Source organism: Gouania willdenowi, chromosome 17 (assembly GCF_900634775.1).
Source record: "Gouania willdenowi chromosome 17, fGouWil2.1, whole genome shotgun sequence".
NCBI lineage: Eukaryota > Metazoa > Chordata > Actinopteri > Blenniiformes > Gobiesocidae > Gouania > Gouania willdenowi.
The window spans coordinates 31,249,201-31,267,801 of NC_041060.1; the positions used below are offsets into that span (position 1 = coordinate 31,249,201).

The window sequence follows — 18,601 nt, forward strand, 5'->3', positions numbered from 1 at the left end:
TTCAACTAAACCATGACAAGATGGAGGTGATTGTCTTTGGTAACAAGGAAAAGAGGACTGTTGTCAGCAATTGTCTTGAGTCTCGATCTTTAAAAGCTAAAGACCAAGTCAAAAACCTTGGTGTTCTGATTGACTCAGATCTTACATTCAGCAGTCAGATCAAATCTATCACAAAAACAGCCTTCTACCACCTAAAGAACATTTCCAGAGTGAAAGGTTCAGGAGAAACTGGTCCATGCTTTTATCTCCAGCAGACTGGACTATTGTAATGGTCTTCTGACAGGAATCCCCCAAAAGAGCATCAAACATCTACAGCTGGTTCAGAACGCTGCAGCTCGGGTCTTAATCAGAACAAAGAGGTCAGAACACATTACTCCAGTTTTAAAATCTTCACACTGGCTCCCAGTCAGCCTCAGAATAGACTTTAAAGTTCTGCTGCTGGTGTATAAATCTGTGAATGGGTTTGGTCCAGAATACATCAGTGATGTGTTGTCTTCGTATGTTCACAATGAACAGACAAGGCGTGATAATGTGTAGGTTAACTTTATTGCAGTCTTCACACATAAGCCATGTCGTGCTGCCTGCATGGCTGCGTACCACCAACTAGTGTTACCGCGCATGCGCCTAACTACTGCGGCATGCTGGGATGTGTAGTATTCTAATAACACACAGAACACCACATCTTTCCCCCTATAAAGAAGACATAATATTTACTCCTTACAACAAACCATGCTTAGGTATAATACTAATTATTTTTAAACTTTGCATTTCCCCTTAAGCATTATAACACTTGTAAACGACCTTTCAATGTAAACACTTTTTGTTTTGAAGAATAATAAAGTGCAAACTCACTAAGCATTAAAACATCAACTTAGATTCATGTAAACATTTTTCACATACATTTTTTTCTTTACATTTTTTTTTTTTATAACATCTTACTATTAACTTAAAGGTCCAGGTTGCACCTGTGTTTAGCAACAGTCCATAGTCAGGAGTCTTCAGCAACTCTCAATCAGCCTTTTAGGTGGCTGAGCATGTCTCTTAGGTCTAAACAGTCCTTCAACAGCTGGCGACTGTGAGAGTTTGGAAAGTCTCTCAGCAGCTGGTGACGCAGACGCTGCTGTCAGACCACAGTCAGTGTGGTCAGGCCCACTGTTAGTTGGCTCTGCAGATTCAGCTGTGTCCTGCTGAACCGTGTCCTGAACTGCAGTGTCCTTTTTAGTCTGCTGTAGTTGAATATCTGTTCGGTTCCTCCTCAGAGACAATCCATTCTCCATCTGAATCCTGAAGGAGCGTGGCGCAACTTCCTCCGTGACTTGTCCCTTTTGTCTCCACGTGCCTGTAGAGATGTCCCTGAGACGCACTGTGTCTCCAGGCTTCAGCATGGGAAGGTGCTTTGCTGTACGATCATGCAGCTGTTTTTGTTTCACTTTTTGTTCCTCCTTTGCTTGCCTGACTTTGTGTGCACTTTTGGGTGTCAGCAGGTCTTCACTTACTGGCAGGTTAGAGCGAATGCGCCTACCCATCAGCATTTGGGCTGGTGACAGTCCATTTTGTAAAGGTGCACTCCTGTAGATCAGTAAGCTTTTCTGAAAGTCATCTCTGTCCTGTGCTTTTTTCATCATATTTTTTACTGTTTTCACAGAGCTTTCTGCCAAGCCGTTGGACTTTGGATAGGTTGGGCTCGACGTACTGTGCTGGAACCCCCATTCTTTGGCAAAGGCAGCGAACTCACAGCTCGAAAACTGCGGGCCATTGTCTGAAAACAGTTCGCACGGGACGCCATGTCTGGCGAAGACAGTCTTGAGGTAGCTGATGACAGCTTTACTCGAGGTTGACTGCAGTGCTCCAACTTCAGGATAGTTAGAGAAGTAGTCAGTGACCACAATGTAACTCTTACCATCATAGTCCAGCAGATCAGTTCCTACCTTATAGTAAGGTCTGTGGGGCACCGGATGAGTCATCAGTGGCTCCGCTTGTTGTTTTGGCCTGTAGGTGCAGCACAGGTCACATGACGCTGTTGTCTGGCTGATGTCTTGGTTGATTCTTGGCCAGAACATCACTTCTCTTGCTCTGCGCTTACACTTGACTTCTCCGAGGTGGCCTTCGTGTATCTTTTGGAGCATTTGTTTGCGCAGTGAGGGTGGAATCACAAATTTGCTCCCCTTAAACACTATGCCATCCACCACTGTGAGCTCTGCTCTGTAGTTCCAGTAGTCACGTACTGTATTTTCACAGGGCAGTGTTTTTTGTTTTCAGGCCAACCGTTCTGTACTGTGCATTTCAGTTCTTTCATTGTTTCATCTGCATCAGTCTCTCTCCGTATTTTTTCTGTTCTGTTAGCTGTTACTGGCAGAGATGTCACGATCATGTCCACATATGCCTGTATTTCTGCGCTTTTCTCACTGTCGGCACGTTCCTCCTTGTCCACTGCTCTAGACAAGGTGTCGGCGGTGTACATGTATTTTCCTTGTGTGTATAGCATGTGCACATCGTACTTTTGCAGCCTGATCAGCATGCGCTGTATCCGTACTGGACAGTCACTTAGAGGTTTTGACATGATGGACACCAGCGGTTTATGATCAGTTTCTACTTCAAAAGACTGACCATAGACATATTGGTGGAAGCGCTCACATGCATACAAACTCGCTAACAGTTCTTTCTCAATTTGAGCGTACCTGGATTCGGCTCTGGATGCATAAGCGACGGGTAGCCACTGCTCGTCGTGTTTCTGCAGTAGCACCGCTCCAAGGCCGTACTGTGATGCATCTGCCGATATCCTGGTGCTCCTCTCTGGGTCATAAAACTGTAACACGGGCTCACGTGTCAGCGTCTCTTTCAGTTTCAGAAAACACTGTTCCTGCACGTGGGACCACGTCCATTCGTTTTTTTGTTCAAGAAGACTCCTGAGAGGTGCTGACTGTGTTGAAAGCTGTGGGACAAACTTAGCAAGGTAGGTAACCATCCCTAAAAACCGTCTGACCTCATCTTTATTGGTTGGTCTTTCCATGTTGTTGATTGCTGATGTTTTTCTCGGGTCTGGCTTCACCCCCTCTTCACTGACGACGTCTCCCACAAAGGTGAGTGTTTTCACTCCAAACTCACATTTGTCCTTGTTGAGTTTCAGATTTACTTCCCTTGTTTTGTCTAGCACTTGTCTCAGCCTTTCGTCGTGTTCTTGTCGCGTTGACCCCCATACTATGATGTCATCCATCATTGTCTCTACGCCTGGAATGTGTTCAAAGATCATGTGAATAGTCTTGTGGTAGACTTCCGGCGCTGACAAGATACCATACGGCAGACGAAGAAACCTGTACCTGCCCTCCGGCGTGTTGAATGTGCACAGTCGCGAACTTTCCTCGTCCAGTCTCAGTTGCCAAAACCCAGACGACGCGTCTAGCTTACTGAACCATTTAGCTCCAGCAAACTGTGCCATAATTTCTTCTCTGGTTGGTAACTTGAAATGTTCTCTTCTGATTGCTTTGTTTAGGTCCCTTGGATCCAAGCACGTCCTCAGAGCACCTGTTTTCTTTTGCACGACGACCAGCGAGCTGACCCATTCAGTTGGTTCATCTATTTTCTTGATGACCTCCAGTTTTTCCATGCGCACTAGTTCCTCTTTGAGTTTTTCTCGCAGTGCGAACGGGATTTTCCTGCAGGAATGAACAACAGGAGGCACACTTTTATCCACATGTATTTTATGTATTCCAGGTAGACATCCAAGTCCTTCGAAACAGTCTTTATACTCCTCCATGAGTGAGTCTTGATCATTTGCAGATTCTGGTGATGTCACAACAAACACTCTTTTTACCAGATCGAGCTTGGCACATGCGCTGAGTCCCAGGATTGGTTGTACTCTCATGTCCACGATCAGTAGCTGTGCTTTTATCTGCCGGCTTTTGTGTTTGAAGGTTGCAATGCATCCACCTTTAACAGGGACACGTTCTCCTGTGTATCCTGTCACTTTTGTTTTCACTGAATAGATTTTGCTCTTTACAGTGAGTGTTTTGTAGTCCTCCATAGATAGCAGATTTACTTGGGCACCTGTGTCTAACTTGAATGGTATTATAGTCTTATTTACCTCGATTGGCAGAATCCATTCCTCCTTTTCGATTGTACAGGCCTGCACCACATCCACAATGAACTCGTCATCCTCTTCTTCCTCATCGACTGTGCGAACTTTCTGTTTTGTAGCTGCCTTGCAACATTTAGCATAGTGATTGCTTTTTCCACAGTTGTTACAGGATTTTCCAAATGCAGGACATGACTTAGGCTTGTGGCTGCCTCCACATTTACCACACTTGAACTCTTCAGATTTCTCTTTTTGGTCTTTTTGTTTGGTAAATGTTTTCTTTTTCCTTTTTTCTTTATGTATTGCATGAACTGTAGTTTCACCTCTCCGTAGCTCTTTTGCTTGTGCTCGGGTGGTTTCTGCTGCTCTGCACATACTAACACACTTGTCCAGTGTGAGTCCTGTCTCTCTGAGCAGTCTTTCTCTGAGACCATTATCCACTGTGCCACAAACTATCCTGTCTCTCACTAATGAGTTTCTCAATGTGTCAAATTCACATGTTTTACTCAGCGTGTGGAGCTCTGCTAGGTACTGATCAAAAGGTATTCCTTGCTTTTGGTCATGGGTGAAAAACTTGTACCTCTCAAAGGTCACGTTCTGACTAGGCACAAAGTAGTTCTCAAACTTTGTCATTAGCTCTGCCAACGTCAGATTAGCTTCATCCAACTGAAAGCTATTGTATATGTCCAAAGCATCTTCTCCAATAACATGCAAAAAGATATGAGCTTTCTGTTTATCATTATCACCCCCTGCTCCACTAGCTGCTAGATATATATTAAATCGTTGCTTAAAGCGTTTCCAGTTATCAGCAAGACTACCAGTCAGTTGCATTGAAGTGGGTGGACTTAGCTTCTCCATGAGCGTACGTCGGGGTGAGACAACTTCCACAGCTCTCTGTTGGTGCTGGTTGTGTTCCGATTCGAGCCCGAGATCCTCTTCTTCTTGTTCGATCTCCTCTCCTTCCCCCGTTTCACTTCCACTGTTACTCGTAACAACGCCCGTAGCCATTAGCAAACTCCGCTGGCATGCTGCTTTGTTAGCACGTTTCACTCACGCGACCGGACTTTTCCTTTTTTTTTTTCTTTTCCGTCGTTCTCCCGTGGCAAAACATCCTTCTGTAGCTGCTCACGGCCACTTCTGACACCATGTGTTGTCTTCGTATGTTCACAATGAACAGACAAGGCGTGATAACGTGTAGGTTAACTTTATTGCAGTCTTCACACATAAGCCATGTCGTGCTGCCTGCATGGCTGCGTACCACCAACTAGTGTTACCGCGCATGCGCCTAACTACTGCGGCATGCTGGGATGTGTAGTATTCTAATAACACACAGAACACCACAAGTGACATGTTAGTCAGGTATGAACCCAGCAGGTCTCTCAGATCTATGGACACAGGTCAGATAGTGGAGCCCAGAGCTCACAGTAAACATGGTGATGCTGCTTTTAGTTGTTATGCTGCAAAGAAGTGGAACAAATTGCCTGCAGAGCTGAAGTCAGCATCACGTGAACATTTTTAAGTCAAAGTTAAAGGCACTTTTTTTCTTTACTGCATATGATTGAGAGGGAGATTTGTTGTTGATGTAATGTGTTTGTTGATGATTTTAAATGTTCTTATTGATTTTTATACAAATAAATTTGCCTTGCCTTCTGTAAACTTCTGTAAAGACCCTTCAGCCTTCAGAGAGATGTGTTGTTCCTATTTGAGGAAGTGAAGAGTGAAAAGAAACGTGTCCTTCCTCACAATCTCTCCTCCATGCAGTGTTTGCTTTGACCTGTCCGTTCACGCACGGTCCACACCCATAAGCACAACACACCTCTGATAACACACTCTTTCTTCTTGAATAACTCTCTTTCTTTTGAACTCAGCTATAGCCAATGGATCCGGCAATACTGTCTGAACTTTGAGCCACTTTATGACACTTTACTGCTTGAAAAAGGTTAATATTTGTTTTATTTATGACTTATAGGCTGCTTTTGCTTTAAATACTCAAAGAACAGAAATCAAAAGGGAATTTGACTGTATTTTAAAGGAGCATAGGGCAGGATTTGAGAAAAAATAAACATTAATTTTAAGTTTTTTTAATACTAATGGGTGATAAAACGTTTTAAACCAAAGAGAATGAGTCTGCACATATTTCTCCCTATTGTCTTGAAAAGATTGTGTGATACATTTTGCACTGCTGTTACGAACAGCAGTACAGTTCTGCTGATGGTGATGTCAAATGACGCAGGTGCGCATTCTGCATGGCTTAGAGAGGCGTCTCAATAACCTGGAAATAAAAAAGAATGAGAAGAAGACAGCTTGGAGACTGAAAGAAGACAAGCACGGTGGACTAAACTGCTGTTTGGTTCCATAGATGAATGCAAAGGCATGTGCACAGGTCTTGCAGTAAACAGTCACATGAAAGGCGAATAAATAAATAACCGTGTCACAGCTGTAGTGTGCAGTTGGGCCGCATTTCCTCATCCGAGTCTGACAAACAACTCCTAATGTAAACATCAGATCAGCGCACAGGTAACAGAGAAAGTGAAACACAAACAAGACACACGCAAGAGACCCATCGGATCTATTTACATAATACATGTATCAAAGATAAAGATAATCCATGTTATTGTGCAGCAAAATGATTGTTTCCTTTAAAATTGTCCTCTGCTCCATTCTCCCTGCATCGTAAATCACAGGTCTCATTGTGCATTCTTCAGGGCTACATCAGCTGTGGCTGCTACTGCACTCACTTCAGATATATGTGACCAAACCCGACCACCAGTTCTAAAGGTGCGTTCACACCAAATACGACTAAAGTGACGAGATTACATTCAAAATCAATGTAAATGACGCAACGTCAAGCAAGCTTCCTTCATGCTACCCGACTTGCATAATTTCGGTGACTAGGTCTTGCGTGACCTAGTCGCTGAAAGTGGAAAAATCGTAACTTTTCAAGCAACTTCAACCGACAACTCCCCCGTCCTTCACTGCCTGTAGAGCCGAGGCAGCAGCCCCTCCCTAAAGCTACAGTGAAACGGCTGCAGCAGGCGGCTTCCTCACCTTATCGGTGCAAAGTTAAAGCGGTTAACTTCTTGAATAAGCCTACATTCTGAGTGAACTCATCCTTTAGTAACTCCGTAAGTTGATCATTTAAACCGTAAAAGAGGCGCTGTCTAAGATACATGCTGTAAACGTACGGCCGGAGAAGAAGTGATCAACCCTCTCTCTCCCCTGTCACCGGCTCCACACACACACACTTTTTCCTGGTCGTCATGTCACTGGAGCGATGAAGTGATGGAGTGACCAAAAAGCACCACTTATATTGAAGCGACTCATCACGGGCGATTGAATTGACTGCAGTTGCTTCAGTCGCGTTCGGTGTGAACGGACCTTAAATATCTGTCCGAACCCAAACCGTCTGGTGCCGTCGGGTGTCCATGCTTTATCCACAGTATCAGCTGTGCTCTGGTGATAAACAAACATTTGATGCTTGTTGCTGTGGTGGTTTGGCTGATGGCTGCAGTTACACTAACCACCATCGTGTCACAATGGCATCTGATTTCTAAATTATGCCCTATGCTCCCTTAAAGCTCATATCCGGAGTTTCTGAGAAATCTATGTTCATGTATGATTCTTTTGAAATGCGAAAAAATACCTAACTAGTCTTTTACTATAGTCTACTGCTGGTGGTCATTCATACACATGAAAGTATATAAGTCCCTCATTCGTCCTATAGACTTCTATACAAATGGAAACAATTGCCCAGTGTACTCAGCCAATAGGCTTCGACTTTGTATTTTTGAGACTGTCAATCAAAGTGAGTGCGGAACTGTGCATGGAAACAAGGCCGCGCCTCACAACAGCAAACTGGTAAATATTATTTTGGCACTTACCTGACCCATAGACATATCAATGTGACCCGATGCGACCTTGTTATATTCCACGATGTATGTGCAGAAAAGTAGAGGCGTGGCTTCTGGTAGATTGGGAGAGGTAGGAGGAGAAGTGGAGCTGTTGAGGGCGGGACATCGAGACGTTTCTCAGAAACTCCGGATATCAGCTTTAAGTGTTTATCTAATGCTGCTCTGATGACTTGAAGATAATTAATATTTGAATTACTTGTATGAATAATTGATTCTGTATGTTGGATTTAACTGTATCCATGCACTGGCCCTGACAATCACTTTCAGGTGCTCACTGCTTTGAAACTTGTGTAAATTTGGACAAAAAAATCTAAACAGTAGAATATGTGACGTGTAATGTTACGTATTAGGTTTAACAGATAAACACAGACATGGCCTTAAACCGGCTTCTGAACTTTCACATCTAATCTCAGACAAGGTTAATCAGATTTGAACATTTCAGTTGATGGTTATGACTTTAGTCAAGACACAAAAGAGAAAAATGGGTAAACTTGTTAGATTTACCTGACTGCAAGAAGATTTGGCAAACCGGTTGTAAAGGATTAAGCCTGTCATTTCTTGTTTTCTTTGTACTTTTTAGTTTTGCTAGTGACTATTAAAAATTACACCACCTTTGGGCCATATTATACCTATAAGTTTGTCATTCTCAGTGTTTTTTTTGGGTCTAAACTTCTGTCTGACAGGCCATTCCTCCTGTCAAAGCACATGTTTTTCATCACTTTCCAAATGAGAAATTCCTACTGTCAGTGTTGTGATGAGGGTGTGGCTACAAGTGTTAAATATTTTTCACTCCAACGGAGGTTTAAGAATCACTTTCGTCTCATTTGGTTTTATAGTGCAAGTCTTATTATTAAATAAATAGTCTTGGCTGGAGTACGGTCGGCCATCAGGGATAAACCAGCCACCTAATTCGAATTTAAGTTTAAATCAGAAATACATTTGCATTAGGAATTAAGTGTTTACAAGGTCAGTTTAAAGAGGATTTAACTTTTATTCTGAATTAAAGCTCCCATGTTAACGTGGCCAATAGGGTAATAGCACATCAGGGCCACCGTAGAAACCGCTTTATTGTTTGATGTGTTGGTGCAAACAAATAAATATATCTATATAGAAAAAAGAACAAGAAGATAAGGATAACAGTGAAACCAATAACAAAATGAAATATAATTAAAAATTTAAAATATATTTAGAGAGTGTAAAAAAAGCAAAAAACAAAGAACAATGGAAGTTACGGGCAAGGGGAAAAAAAACAAAAATTCAAATCAACAAAAAATAAAATGACCATCCAATCTATATTTCCACCCAGTGCTTTTACTTGACATGACCATGCAAGTTTGTTTCTTTATTTCTTGTTAGCATCTGGTAGAAAAATACTGTTTTTAGTTCTGTAAGACAAAACCTTTTTTAGATAATGGTTGGTTTTAGGTTTTACAGTCTAGAGTTGTATGTTAGGCCTTTAAGTACAGTATATAACCATTTGAGTTTGTATTATATTTTGAGTTTTAACTTAATTGAGAATTAAGAAGGAATTGCTTTTGAACCATGAATCTTAGGTCCTCCAACACCCCACCTAATGCAACATTTTCTTCTTCTTTTGTTTTCCTTTTCAATCTTTTGAATAAAATATGGAAGTAAATATTTATTGAAATACAGATTAGCTCGACACCCTATTTATGGAATGTTCTGTTCTGATCTAACCAAAACCAACAGCAGTTAACTAGTACTTAACTAGTAGTTACGCTTGTTTTTTCAAACACATGTAAGCTCTCTAAATATATGTACTGTATAGCTAATAAACAACAGAATAAATGAGAATATTATGTGTTATATACATTTTCCTTGATTTATGTCCATTTATTATATGAACAATGAGAAATTATACAACTAAGAACAAAAGAGTGCTGTTTTTGTCTCGTATGAATGCTGGTTCAAGCTTACATAGATGACTTTTTAAACATCACCGGCAGCAGCTGTAAATTACTTACTCTAAAGATTCACACATTTATACATTTTGGCAATGCAAACAGGCATAACAAGTGTGTAGTCTATGAGTTAATTCTACTTTGTTACACTAGTAAGAAATAGAAAAAGAGAAACAGAACAAAAGGTTTGATCACATCTTTTATTTAGGTGATGGTAAATATTACAAAACGATGTATAGTTCATACTGCTATTTAACAGGACAACAGTAAAGCATGATGTGTAAAATTGAAGTCTGTGCTGCATTGGTTCGAACACCACATGTTACTTTTAAGCCTTAATTGTAAGCAGCACATAACCATCATCATGATCTGCACATTACCGTTAAATGGAACATCACCATTTCACTTTGTGATTATCCAAAGCTGCTAATCTTTGGATCTGGTTTATGTTATGTCAGTGTTTTGTAATCAGTGGCGAACATCATGGCGAACATCCTCCTCATCTTCCATTTCATCCTCCTCATATTCACCAAGTTCGTCTGCCGTGGCATCCTGGTACTGCTGGTACTCTGACACCAGGTCGTTCATGTTGCTCTCAGCCTCGGTGAACTCCATCTCATCCATTCCCTCTCCGGTGTACCAGTGCAGGAAGGCTTTGCGGCGGAACATGGCGGTGAACTGCTCAGAGATCCTCCTGAACAGCTCCTGGATGGCGGTGCTGTTGCCAATGAAGGTGGCAGACATTTTGAGGCCTCGGGGAGGGATGTCGCAGACAGCAGTCTTGACGTTGTTGGGAATCCATTCCACAAAGTAGCTGCTGTTCTTGTTCTGTACGCTTAACATCTGCTCGTCTACTTCCTTCATGGACATGCGGCCACGGAAGATGGCTGCCACTGTGAGATAGCGGCCGTGGCGGGGGTCACACGCTGCCATCATGTTCTTGGCGTCAAACATTTGCTGTGTGAGCTCAGGAACAGAGAGAGCACGGTACTGCTGGCTGCCTCTGCTGGTTAGAGGTGCAAATCCCGGCATGAAAAAGTGCAGGCGGGGAAAGGGCACCATGTTGACCGCTAGCTTGCGAAGGTCTGCATTTAGCTGACCTGGGAAGCGAAGGCAGGTAGTGACTCCGCTCATGGTGGCTGACACTAGGTGGTTAAGGTCTCCATAGGTGGGTGTGGTAAGCTTCAAAGTGCGGAAACAGATATCATACAGAGCTTCATTGTCAATGCTGAAGGTCTCGTCCGTATTTTCGACCAGCTGATGGACGGAGAGGGTAGCGTTGTACGGCTCCACCACAGTGTCCGACACCTTGGGGGAGGGCATGACGCTGAAGGTGTTCATGATGCGATCGGGGTACTCCTCGCGGATCTTGCTGATGAGCAGGGTACCCATGCCTGAGCCAGTGCCTCCACCCAGGGAGTGTGTGAGCTGGAAGCCCTGCAGGCAGTCGCAGTTTTCTGACTCCTTTCTGACCACGTCCAGCACCGAGTCCACCAGCTCGGCTCCCTCTGTATAGTGACCCTTCGCCCAGTTGTTTCCAGCGCCACTTTGACCTGCGAGATGGAACAAGTGAAGACAAATTACACTTTGTCCCATTGATACCATTTCCAACCATTCACCAGATCAACAATCAAAGCAATTTCATTATCCTGAAAAACGGTTCCTAATGGTTTAGGAAATGGACATCCACAGGGTGTTGCACTGTTGGCCACCATTGATTTTTGTTGGAGATTTTGTGAGTAAAGAAATGTTAATATTCACAAGAAATCAACATGTGCTACAGATTTGAAACTTTCACCAAAATGTTTTACCAACACTGAAAAAAAACATCTCTACAGTCGAACCTGTGGAAATATTGAAGTCTATCACTGTTTTTTTTGTTTTCAAAGACTTTAGAACTTATTGAACATATCACCTCCCGCCTTTTTTGCCCCAAAATTGCCGCAGCACACCTTCAGACTGTCCTACCAAAATAATTTACACAGATTTAAATTTTTTAAAGGTACTCAAAATGTTTGATCGTAAATGGTGATGAAAATATACACATTTTAGCAAAATACATTTTCAGTCATTAAAAAATGACAAATCAAAAATTATCTCAAAAACGTGTTTTTTTTTTTTTGTTTTGTTTTGTTTTTTTTACAGCATTTTGCTCTTATGTTAATCGGAGTCAATGCAGAATGGCTTTTTAAAACATCACTTATGGAGTCAATAAATCATTGTTAGAAATAAATTACCAACATCCCCATGCTGTCTAGGTGCTAGGTGTGTATTTTTGTATTTTTGTCTTAACGGAATTTTTTTTCACAATTCACATTAGAATTTTACAAAAGTTTTTCATCTTTCTACACGCTGTTCTTTGCTCAGAATTACCAAATTGTGTGTAAAATTGCGTGGACCCCTATCATTGCTGGCAGTTGCTTTAATTTCCTGTTGCGTTGAAGTGGATCATTATCATGAGATTCACTTTTTCAGTCCACTCGTGCTCATTTATTGTTCGCACAGAAGCCGAATCTCCCAGTAGGTCGTTTTTCATTGCTGAGTCACCACAAGAGCTGTCTGTGTCTGACAAATCTGCACACCAGCAATGCATCACTGGCCTGGCACGCCCCTGAGGGACTGCAGTGGCTTTGTGCAGCGCAGCAAAGGTGTTATCAGGCAATACTACACACTGCTTTAAAGGATGTGACAGCCATTGCTGTGTGTGCATGTTAAATGAGCGGCAAGGTGATGTATTGCTTACTCACCAAAGACAAAGTTGTCTGGCCTGAAAAGCTGTCCGAATGGACCTGAGCGAACTGAATCCATGGTTCCTGGTTCCAAGTCCACCAGAATGGCCCGAGGAACAAATTTTCTGCCTTTTGACAGGAGAATGTGGAGAGACAGAGATGGAGAGGAGACATTGATCAAATATAAATATTATATTCATGGTTTGAATCTGAGGTCTAAGGTCAAAACACTGGTGCTAAAACAATAAACCAAAGGGTTTTTCTTTATTCTTACAATTACCCGTTAAAACTCTGTGTTGAAATATTTCATGTTGTTTGTGTTGTCTTTCAAATGTGCAGTTTTATTCAAAAGGCTTTTCATCAGGGTTTGATGATTTTATAGATTGTCTTTTCTTACCTCTGTCTGTTTTTGGCTGAGTCAACAAACCCGCCCCCACCACCCAATGTGGCCCTTCTGCAGACACAGCTGAATGCTGCACTGTATATTCAAAATGCTGAGCTCACCATACTTCTTTAAATCCCAATGCAGTCTTTCTTTGTCCATTCCTTCTTTGTTTTATTGCTTTGAATTCCAAATATTGTTTTTGTTTGTTTGTTTAAAAGAAAGAAAGTCAAGCTTAGACACCAATGGCTACGGTTCCACGGTTCTGAATTAAAGGGAAGTAAAGCTCCCATGTAAACATGGCCAATGATTTCTGTCATGTTGACTTTACTTTGCATAAATGAACCAGTGGGAGACATTGATGCATGCATAAAAATGGAAACAAAGGTCAATATTTTCTGCTGCTGGGAGCCAAATGTTGAGAACACATAAGTTCTGTTGATCTGTACACAGGAATATGGAACTAACTCACCCTGTTGTAAAGTATTAACCCAAGAGGTAAAATCAATCGATCACTGGTGCAGCAGAACACCTGATGATTCCTGAAGTTATCTCCATGTAATATTTCTCAGAGCAAGGGTTTGCATGAGGCCGTTAAAGTGACCTTCATGATGTTGCACTAATGAAACCGACGCTCATGTCACAGACTGATGATGCACTCCAATAAACACAGAGATGAGGGGAATTATGGAATCACAGGCGTGCCAAACTTAAAAGGAAATAAATGTGGAAATATAAAGAGAATCAATAATAATGAAATTATTCTTTTTCCATTTTGCTTTTGCTCTATTATTGATTAACTTTATATTTCCATGTTTATTTCATTTTTCATTTTGGCACTCCTGTGATTCCATAGGGAATGAGACAGAGAAAGAAATGCAGGTTTTAGAAGGTTTACAGTTGAAACATTTATTCCACATATCATCAAACAATTATTAACAATTAATGATGCATTTCAACTGTTCTCACATATGATGCATTACATTCTAGCTACGTGTAGAGGTGAATATAAATGTAAAGCAGTGGTGGTTACCAGATGCCTCATTGTAGTAGACATCAATTCTCTCCAGCTGCAGGTCGCTGTCACCTTGGTAACTGCCTGTGGGATCGATGCCATGTTCGTCACTGATCACCTCCCAGAACTAAAAGGGGACAAACACATTGGAGTCAGCAGTAACATATGACTCAGCATCCTTTAGCAGGTAAATGTATCACTTTAAGAGATCTGCTTTCATTTCTTTAGGGAAAAATGTCCATATTTCAAATTACACAACGATGTTTTTTTAAAGAAAAGAAGAAAAAAAAAACCCATAAGGAAAATGTTTTCTCTTTTAATGAGAAAAATCAAGGTGAGATATATTTACCTTGGCTCCAATCTGATTGCCACATTGTCCAGCCTGGATATGAACGATTTCCCTCATGGTGAGCAGCAGATGTCTCTCAGGATGCTGTCCTGGCTCTCAGATGCAGAAGGATCCTGTCCTTGATGGCACTGACTCTGAACCGGGACAGAAATAAGCGCAGTGCTGCTGTGATGACGTCATCTCACACGCAGCATCCCATGGATCTTTGTGAGCCAATAGGAGCGTTCCACTTTGGTGCACTCACTCTAACATCACCCCAGCCCGGTGATAACTGCACTGCCTTCACCTGCAAGGCAATGTTAAGTACAAGCTGCAATGTAGCCGCTATTATTGGGAAAAAGAAATACAATGATGATGAAGTAAAAGAAGCATATGATCATGTGATGGTTTGATGATATTTTATTTGGGTCACATGGGTCCTGAATTTAGAGTAGGCTGTGCACTGACTGTGAATTGTTGTATTTGTATTTGGCAATTGAAAATACAATATTATTATTATTATTATTGTTTGGCAATTGAAAATTGCCCAACACATTGCAATCATAGAAGTTCTTATGATTATTTTTCCTCCGTATGCCATCTCATAGGGGCAATGTCAAGGTTGTGCAGTCGACCTTTGTTGGAGCCAAAATGTCAAGGTCAAATCGTACAAATTTGATGTTCACATTTATGAAAAGCTCATCTCAAGTGGATTATTTTATTTACCTTGACCAAAGCTGTACCACCTACCACTAAAAAAATTGGTTGGGGTCGAATTTCATGACAGCACAAAAAAAAAAATTCCCTATAACTTTAACAATTTGAGATACAGTGCTCAGACCGCTACATTGAAAAACATTTCCTTTCAATGTGTGACCTACCAGTAAAAAGTTCATGACGTCACAAAAAAATACATTTTCCCTGTAACTTTGCCACAAACACCAGAATCCATCTTGTGCTGTTCCCACCTTTGCCTTTGCCTTTCCAAACCAAACCAAACCAAACCAAACCAAACCGATTAGAACCAATCATGAGGCAGAGTTGTGGTTAAGGGCGGGATATCCGGGTGTGACGAAGGCAGAAGCGCCAAAACAAAACTGGCACATGCGCAGTTGCGGGGAGAGGAACTAGCTGGGCTACCACTATTAGCATAGCTCTGAATCAAAATAAAAAGATGTCGACGCAGGATGATGAACGTGTAGAAGCTGCTATAAACTCAGTTTTCGAAGAATCCAGCATTTCATTTTTTGAAAGAACAACAGCGAACATTACTATTACAAAAGAAAGTTTTCACCAACGGAGCCTTGTTGTTGTAGCAGCATCTCTCCAGTGCATGCCGATGACGACATCATCATTTATTACAGTGTGACTGGCTAAAACAAATCATGGTGGACAGGCACTTCGCCCAATCAGCTTCAAGCATTCTGTTCATGTCCCTCCCTGGTTCTGAAAGGATTCACCAGACACAGACCCAAATCTATGTGGAGAACTGGAGTTAGAAGGAGGGCCACACATCAATCTGGCTTATGCCAAGTTACAGACTGGTACCATTCAACAACATTTCCTTTCGATGTGTGACTTAAGGTCATATTTAGGGTCAAGGTCAGTCTTCAGTTTTTCTTACATTATATAACTTGTCAACAAATCCAGATACAGGTTGTCATTTTTGCCAATTTTCAATTGCCAAATACGTATTTGCCTTGCGAATACAGATCTTACCTTGTTTATTAGGCCCGAGAGCTACAAGCTGGCGAAGGGCCTCTTGCTCTCGTAGAGGCCCACTACGAGGGAAGGGGCGGAGCCTGTGCAAACACCACGTGCCTGTCATTGACCAGAGACCCTTGTCATGTCGTAGCCATGCCCCTGCGCTTTCCGAAAATGTATAGTTCATGGGACTCAAAAAGGGGGAAACATTGTTATTGGGTTGGAATGTTATTCTTTCTTTCTTTCTTTCCCGTGTCGGAACCAACTCACCTACTTTTCACTCACCAAACCAATATGTAGAGTCTCAAAAGTTCAAACAAAATTCAATCTCGCACTTCTCCAATTTAAAAAAATGCAAAAATCTGACGCGCCAGTGCCCCCAAGTACACCAAAAATGCATTACGAGATAGGAATTAATTCATCGTAGAATTGTGAAAATTGACACAGAAGTAAACCACGCCAAAAAATACACAATAAGTCCAGAATCTTGAAATGAAAATTAATATTAAAATACTCCTGTACCTGACCTGCTTCATGGATTGCATAGAAATTCTGTTTGAAGTTAATGATTTCGTGCATTGTCCCTGCGTGAAAAAAAGTATTAAAACTTACTTCAGAATTTCAAGATAAATACACAAATTTCAATAATCCAACCTGGTCTAAAGTTTTTAATCCTTTTCAGCGTTACTTTTTTTTTAATGTTGCATGTACAGATTATATATAGATCAAGGCCCCATGTTTCTCGAGTAACATGGGGCCATCACGTGTCCACTGTGTATTCCTTCTTGTTTTAAGTGAATATTTTAAAAAGTGGTTCTGTTTCCATACACTGCCATACTTAAAGATGGGAATATTAGATGTTGCACTGAAGCTGATGTGTAAACACTCAGACCAACTTATTGTAAATGAACAATTCAATCTTTTCACAGGTGTAAACAGACTGTGTTGCATAATTATACACAAATGTTTTTAGTTTTGTTCATCCTATTTAATCAATCTTTGGGAAAGTTTTTCTGACCCATGTCTGAATTAAAAACCTGTTATGGTCTATTTACAAGGGTTTTTAAAAACACACAGTAGTAGTACTACCCAACCCTCTTTGATCGTGAGTTTCCGTATGCGCTCGGGTGTGCGTGTCCTTTTAAAGGGGACATATCATGCTAAATCCACTTATTTAGCCCTTAAATGCATTTCAACACACCTGATTCAAATGATGAACTCATCTTCAGGCTCTACAGAAGTCTGATAACGATCCTGGTCATTTCAATCAGGTGTGTTGGAAAAGGGAAACGTCTAAAACATGCTGGATAGTGGCCCTTGAGGACCAGGATTGGGGACCCCTGCCTTAGCGTGTTGTGATCGTGCTTCTGCCTGGCTTCTGTCTGACAGGGAATGTTTGGTTAGGTGAAGCCCGCTATTAATCCAGGATATAATGATCTAGCTTCGTAGCATAAGCTACACCAAATATTTGTTAAATAAACACAATTTACAAACTTTTCACCTACCTCTAAATAAGGTCAAATCGAAGTCTAGAATAAATGATAAAAATGGAAAACTATTACAAAATAGATTTGGAAAACATTAATTTGTGTAATCAATCACTAAATCTTGATTTGCATAAGATTCTGAGATTTGAAGAATTTCAACCTTTAGGTTTAGTTTTTTCATAAATAATAAAGCAAGAAAAAATAAATCAAATTGTATCTTATTTGTTTGTGTATTTTACTCATTTGTTTTTCGGCCACTGTTAGTTTCCAAACACTAGTTTGTAATAATGAAATGCATTAAACAAGAAGATATAGTCTTCGCCAGATTGGTTGTCATTATAACTTACAATCTTTTACTAAATATCCTAAATCTAAGAACTTAGATTTAGAAAATGTTGTCACATCAGAATATCAAATTACAAACTATTTTACAATCTAAATGGACGGACAGAGCTCAAACCTATATCCCCCTTTCCACTTTGTGGCGGGGAATAATAACAATAACTATAATGATAACTAGAACTGCAAGAAGTTATGAAAGGGAGCCAAGCCTTCCGTGCGACTCAGCCTCCAGGTTCTGCGGCGCCCATGGAAGTATGTCACGAAGGGTGGCGGGCTTGGGGCGAGCATCAGGACACAGGCCAACGTGCCAATTGCAGTGAACAGGTGGATATGACATTTTGGAAGATGTGATTTAAAATGTGAAAGTTACAGGCCAAAATGTATTTGCACCCATTTTAGCGCCACCTAGCAGTGCACTTTTTGGTATGGTTGGTCTCTGTGCTCTTCTATAGTTACCCTGTAAATTTCACAGCCCTCAATATAATACTTGACCTGAAACAAATGTTTGTTGCTTGTGTTGTAATAAGCCACGCCCACTTTGACCAATCACAATTAACTTTGAGATAAGGCCTCAGGAGCAACCCAAGGTCATACCCACCAAATTTAGTAAAAATCGGTCTTGCCATTTAAGAGATTTAAATATCCCATATTTGCAGCGCCCCCTAGTGACCTACATTATTCAAATTTTGCTCATACCCCCACAGTCACA

General features: G+C 41.2%; 1 protein-coding gene across 1 annotated transcript; it reads right to left on the minus strand.

The window, feature by feature from the left end:
* Positions 1–10,201: 10,201 nt before the first annotated feature.
* Positions 10,202–14,532, minus strand: LOC114479313 (tubulin beta-2A chain-like). The gene is made up of 4 exons (XM_028472927.1): positions 14,381–14,532; positions 14,050–14,158; positions 12,653–12,763; positions 10,202–11,458 (listed from the first exon to the last, which is right to left on the minus strand). The coding sequence occupies exons 1-4, from the start codon at positions 14,435–14,437 to the stop codon at positions 10,374–10,376; spliced, it is 1,362 nt and encodes a 453-aa protein (XP_028328728.1). The 5' UTR covers positions 14,438–14,532; the 3' UTR covers positions 10,202–10,373.
* Positions 14,533–18,601: the final 4,069 nt, after the last annotated feature.

Excerpts from the sequence above, each read along its gene's own strand:
- LOC114479313 (XM_028472927.1), bottom strand. The coding sequence starts at position 14,437 with ATGAGGGAAATCGTTCATATCCAGGCTGGACAATGTGGCAATCAGATT. Across the intron at positions 14,159-14,380 it reads GCAATCAGATTGGAGCCAAG|TTCTGGGAGGTGATCAGTGA; the intron begins GTAAATATATCT and ends GTCCCCTTTTAG. Across the intron at positions 11,459-12,652 it reads GCCAGACAACTTTGTCTTTG|GTCAAAGTGGCGCTGGAAAC; the intron begins GTGAGTAAGCAA and ends TCCATCTCGCAG.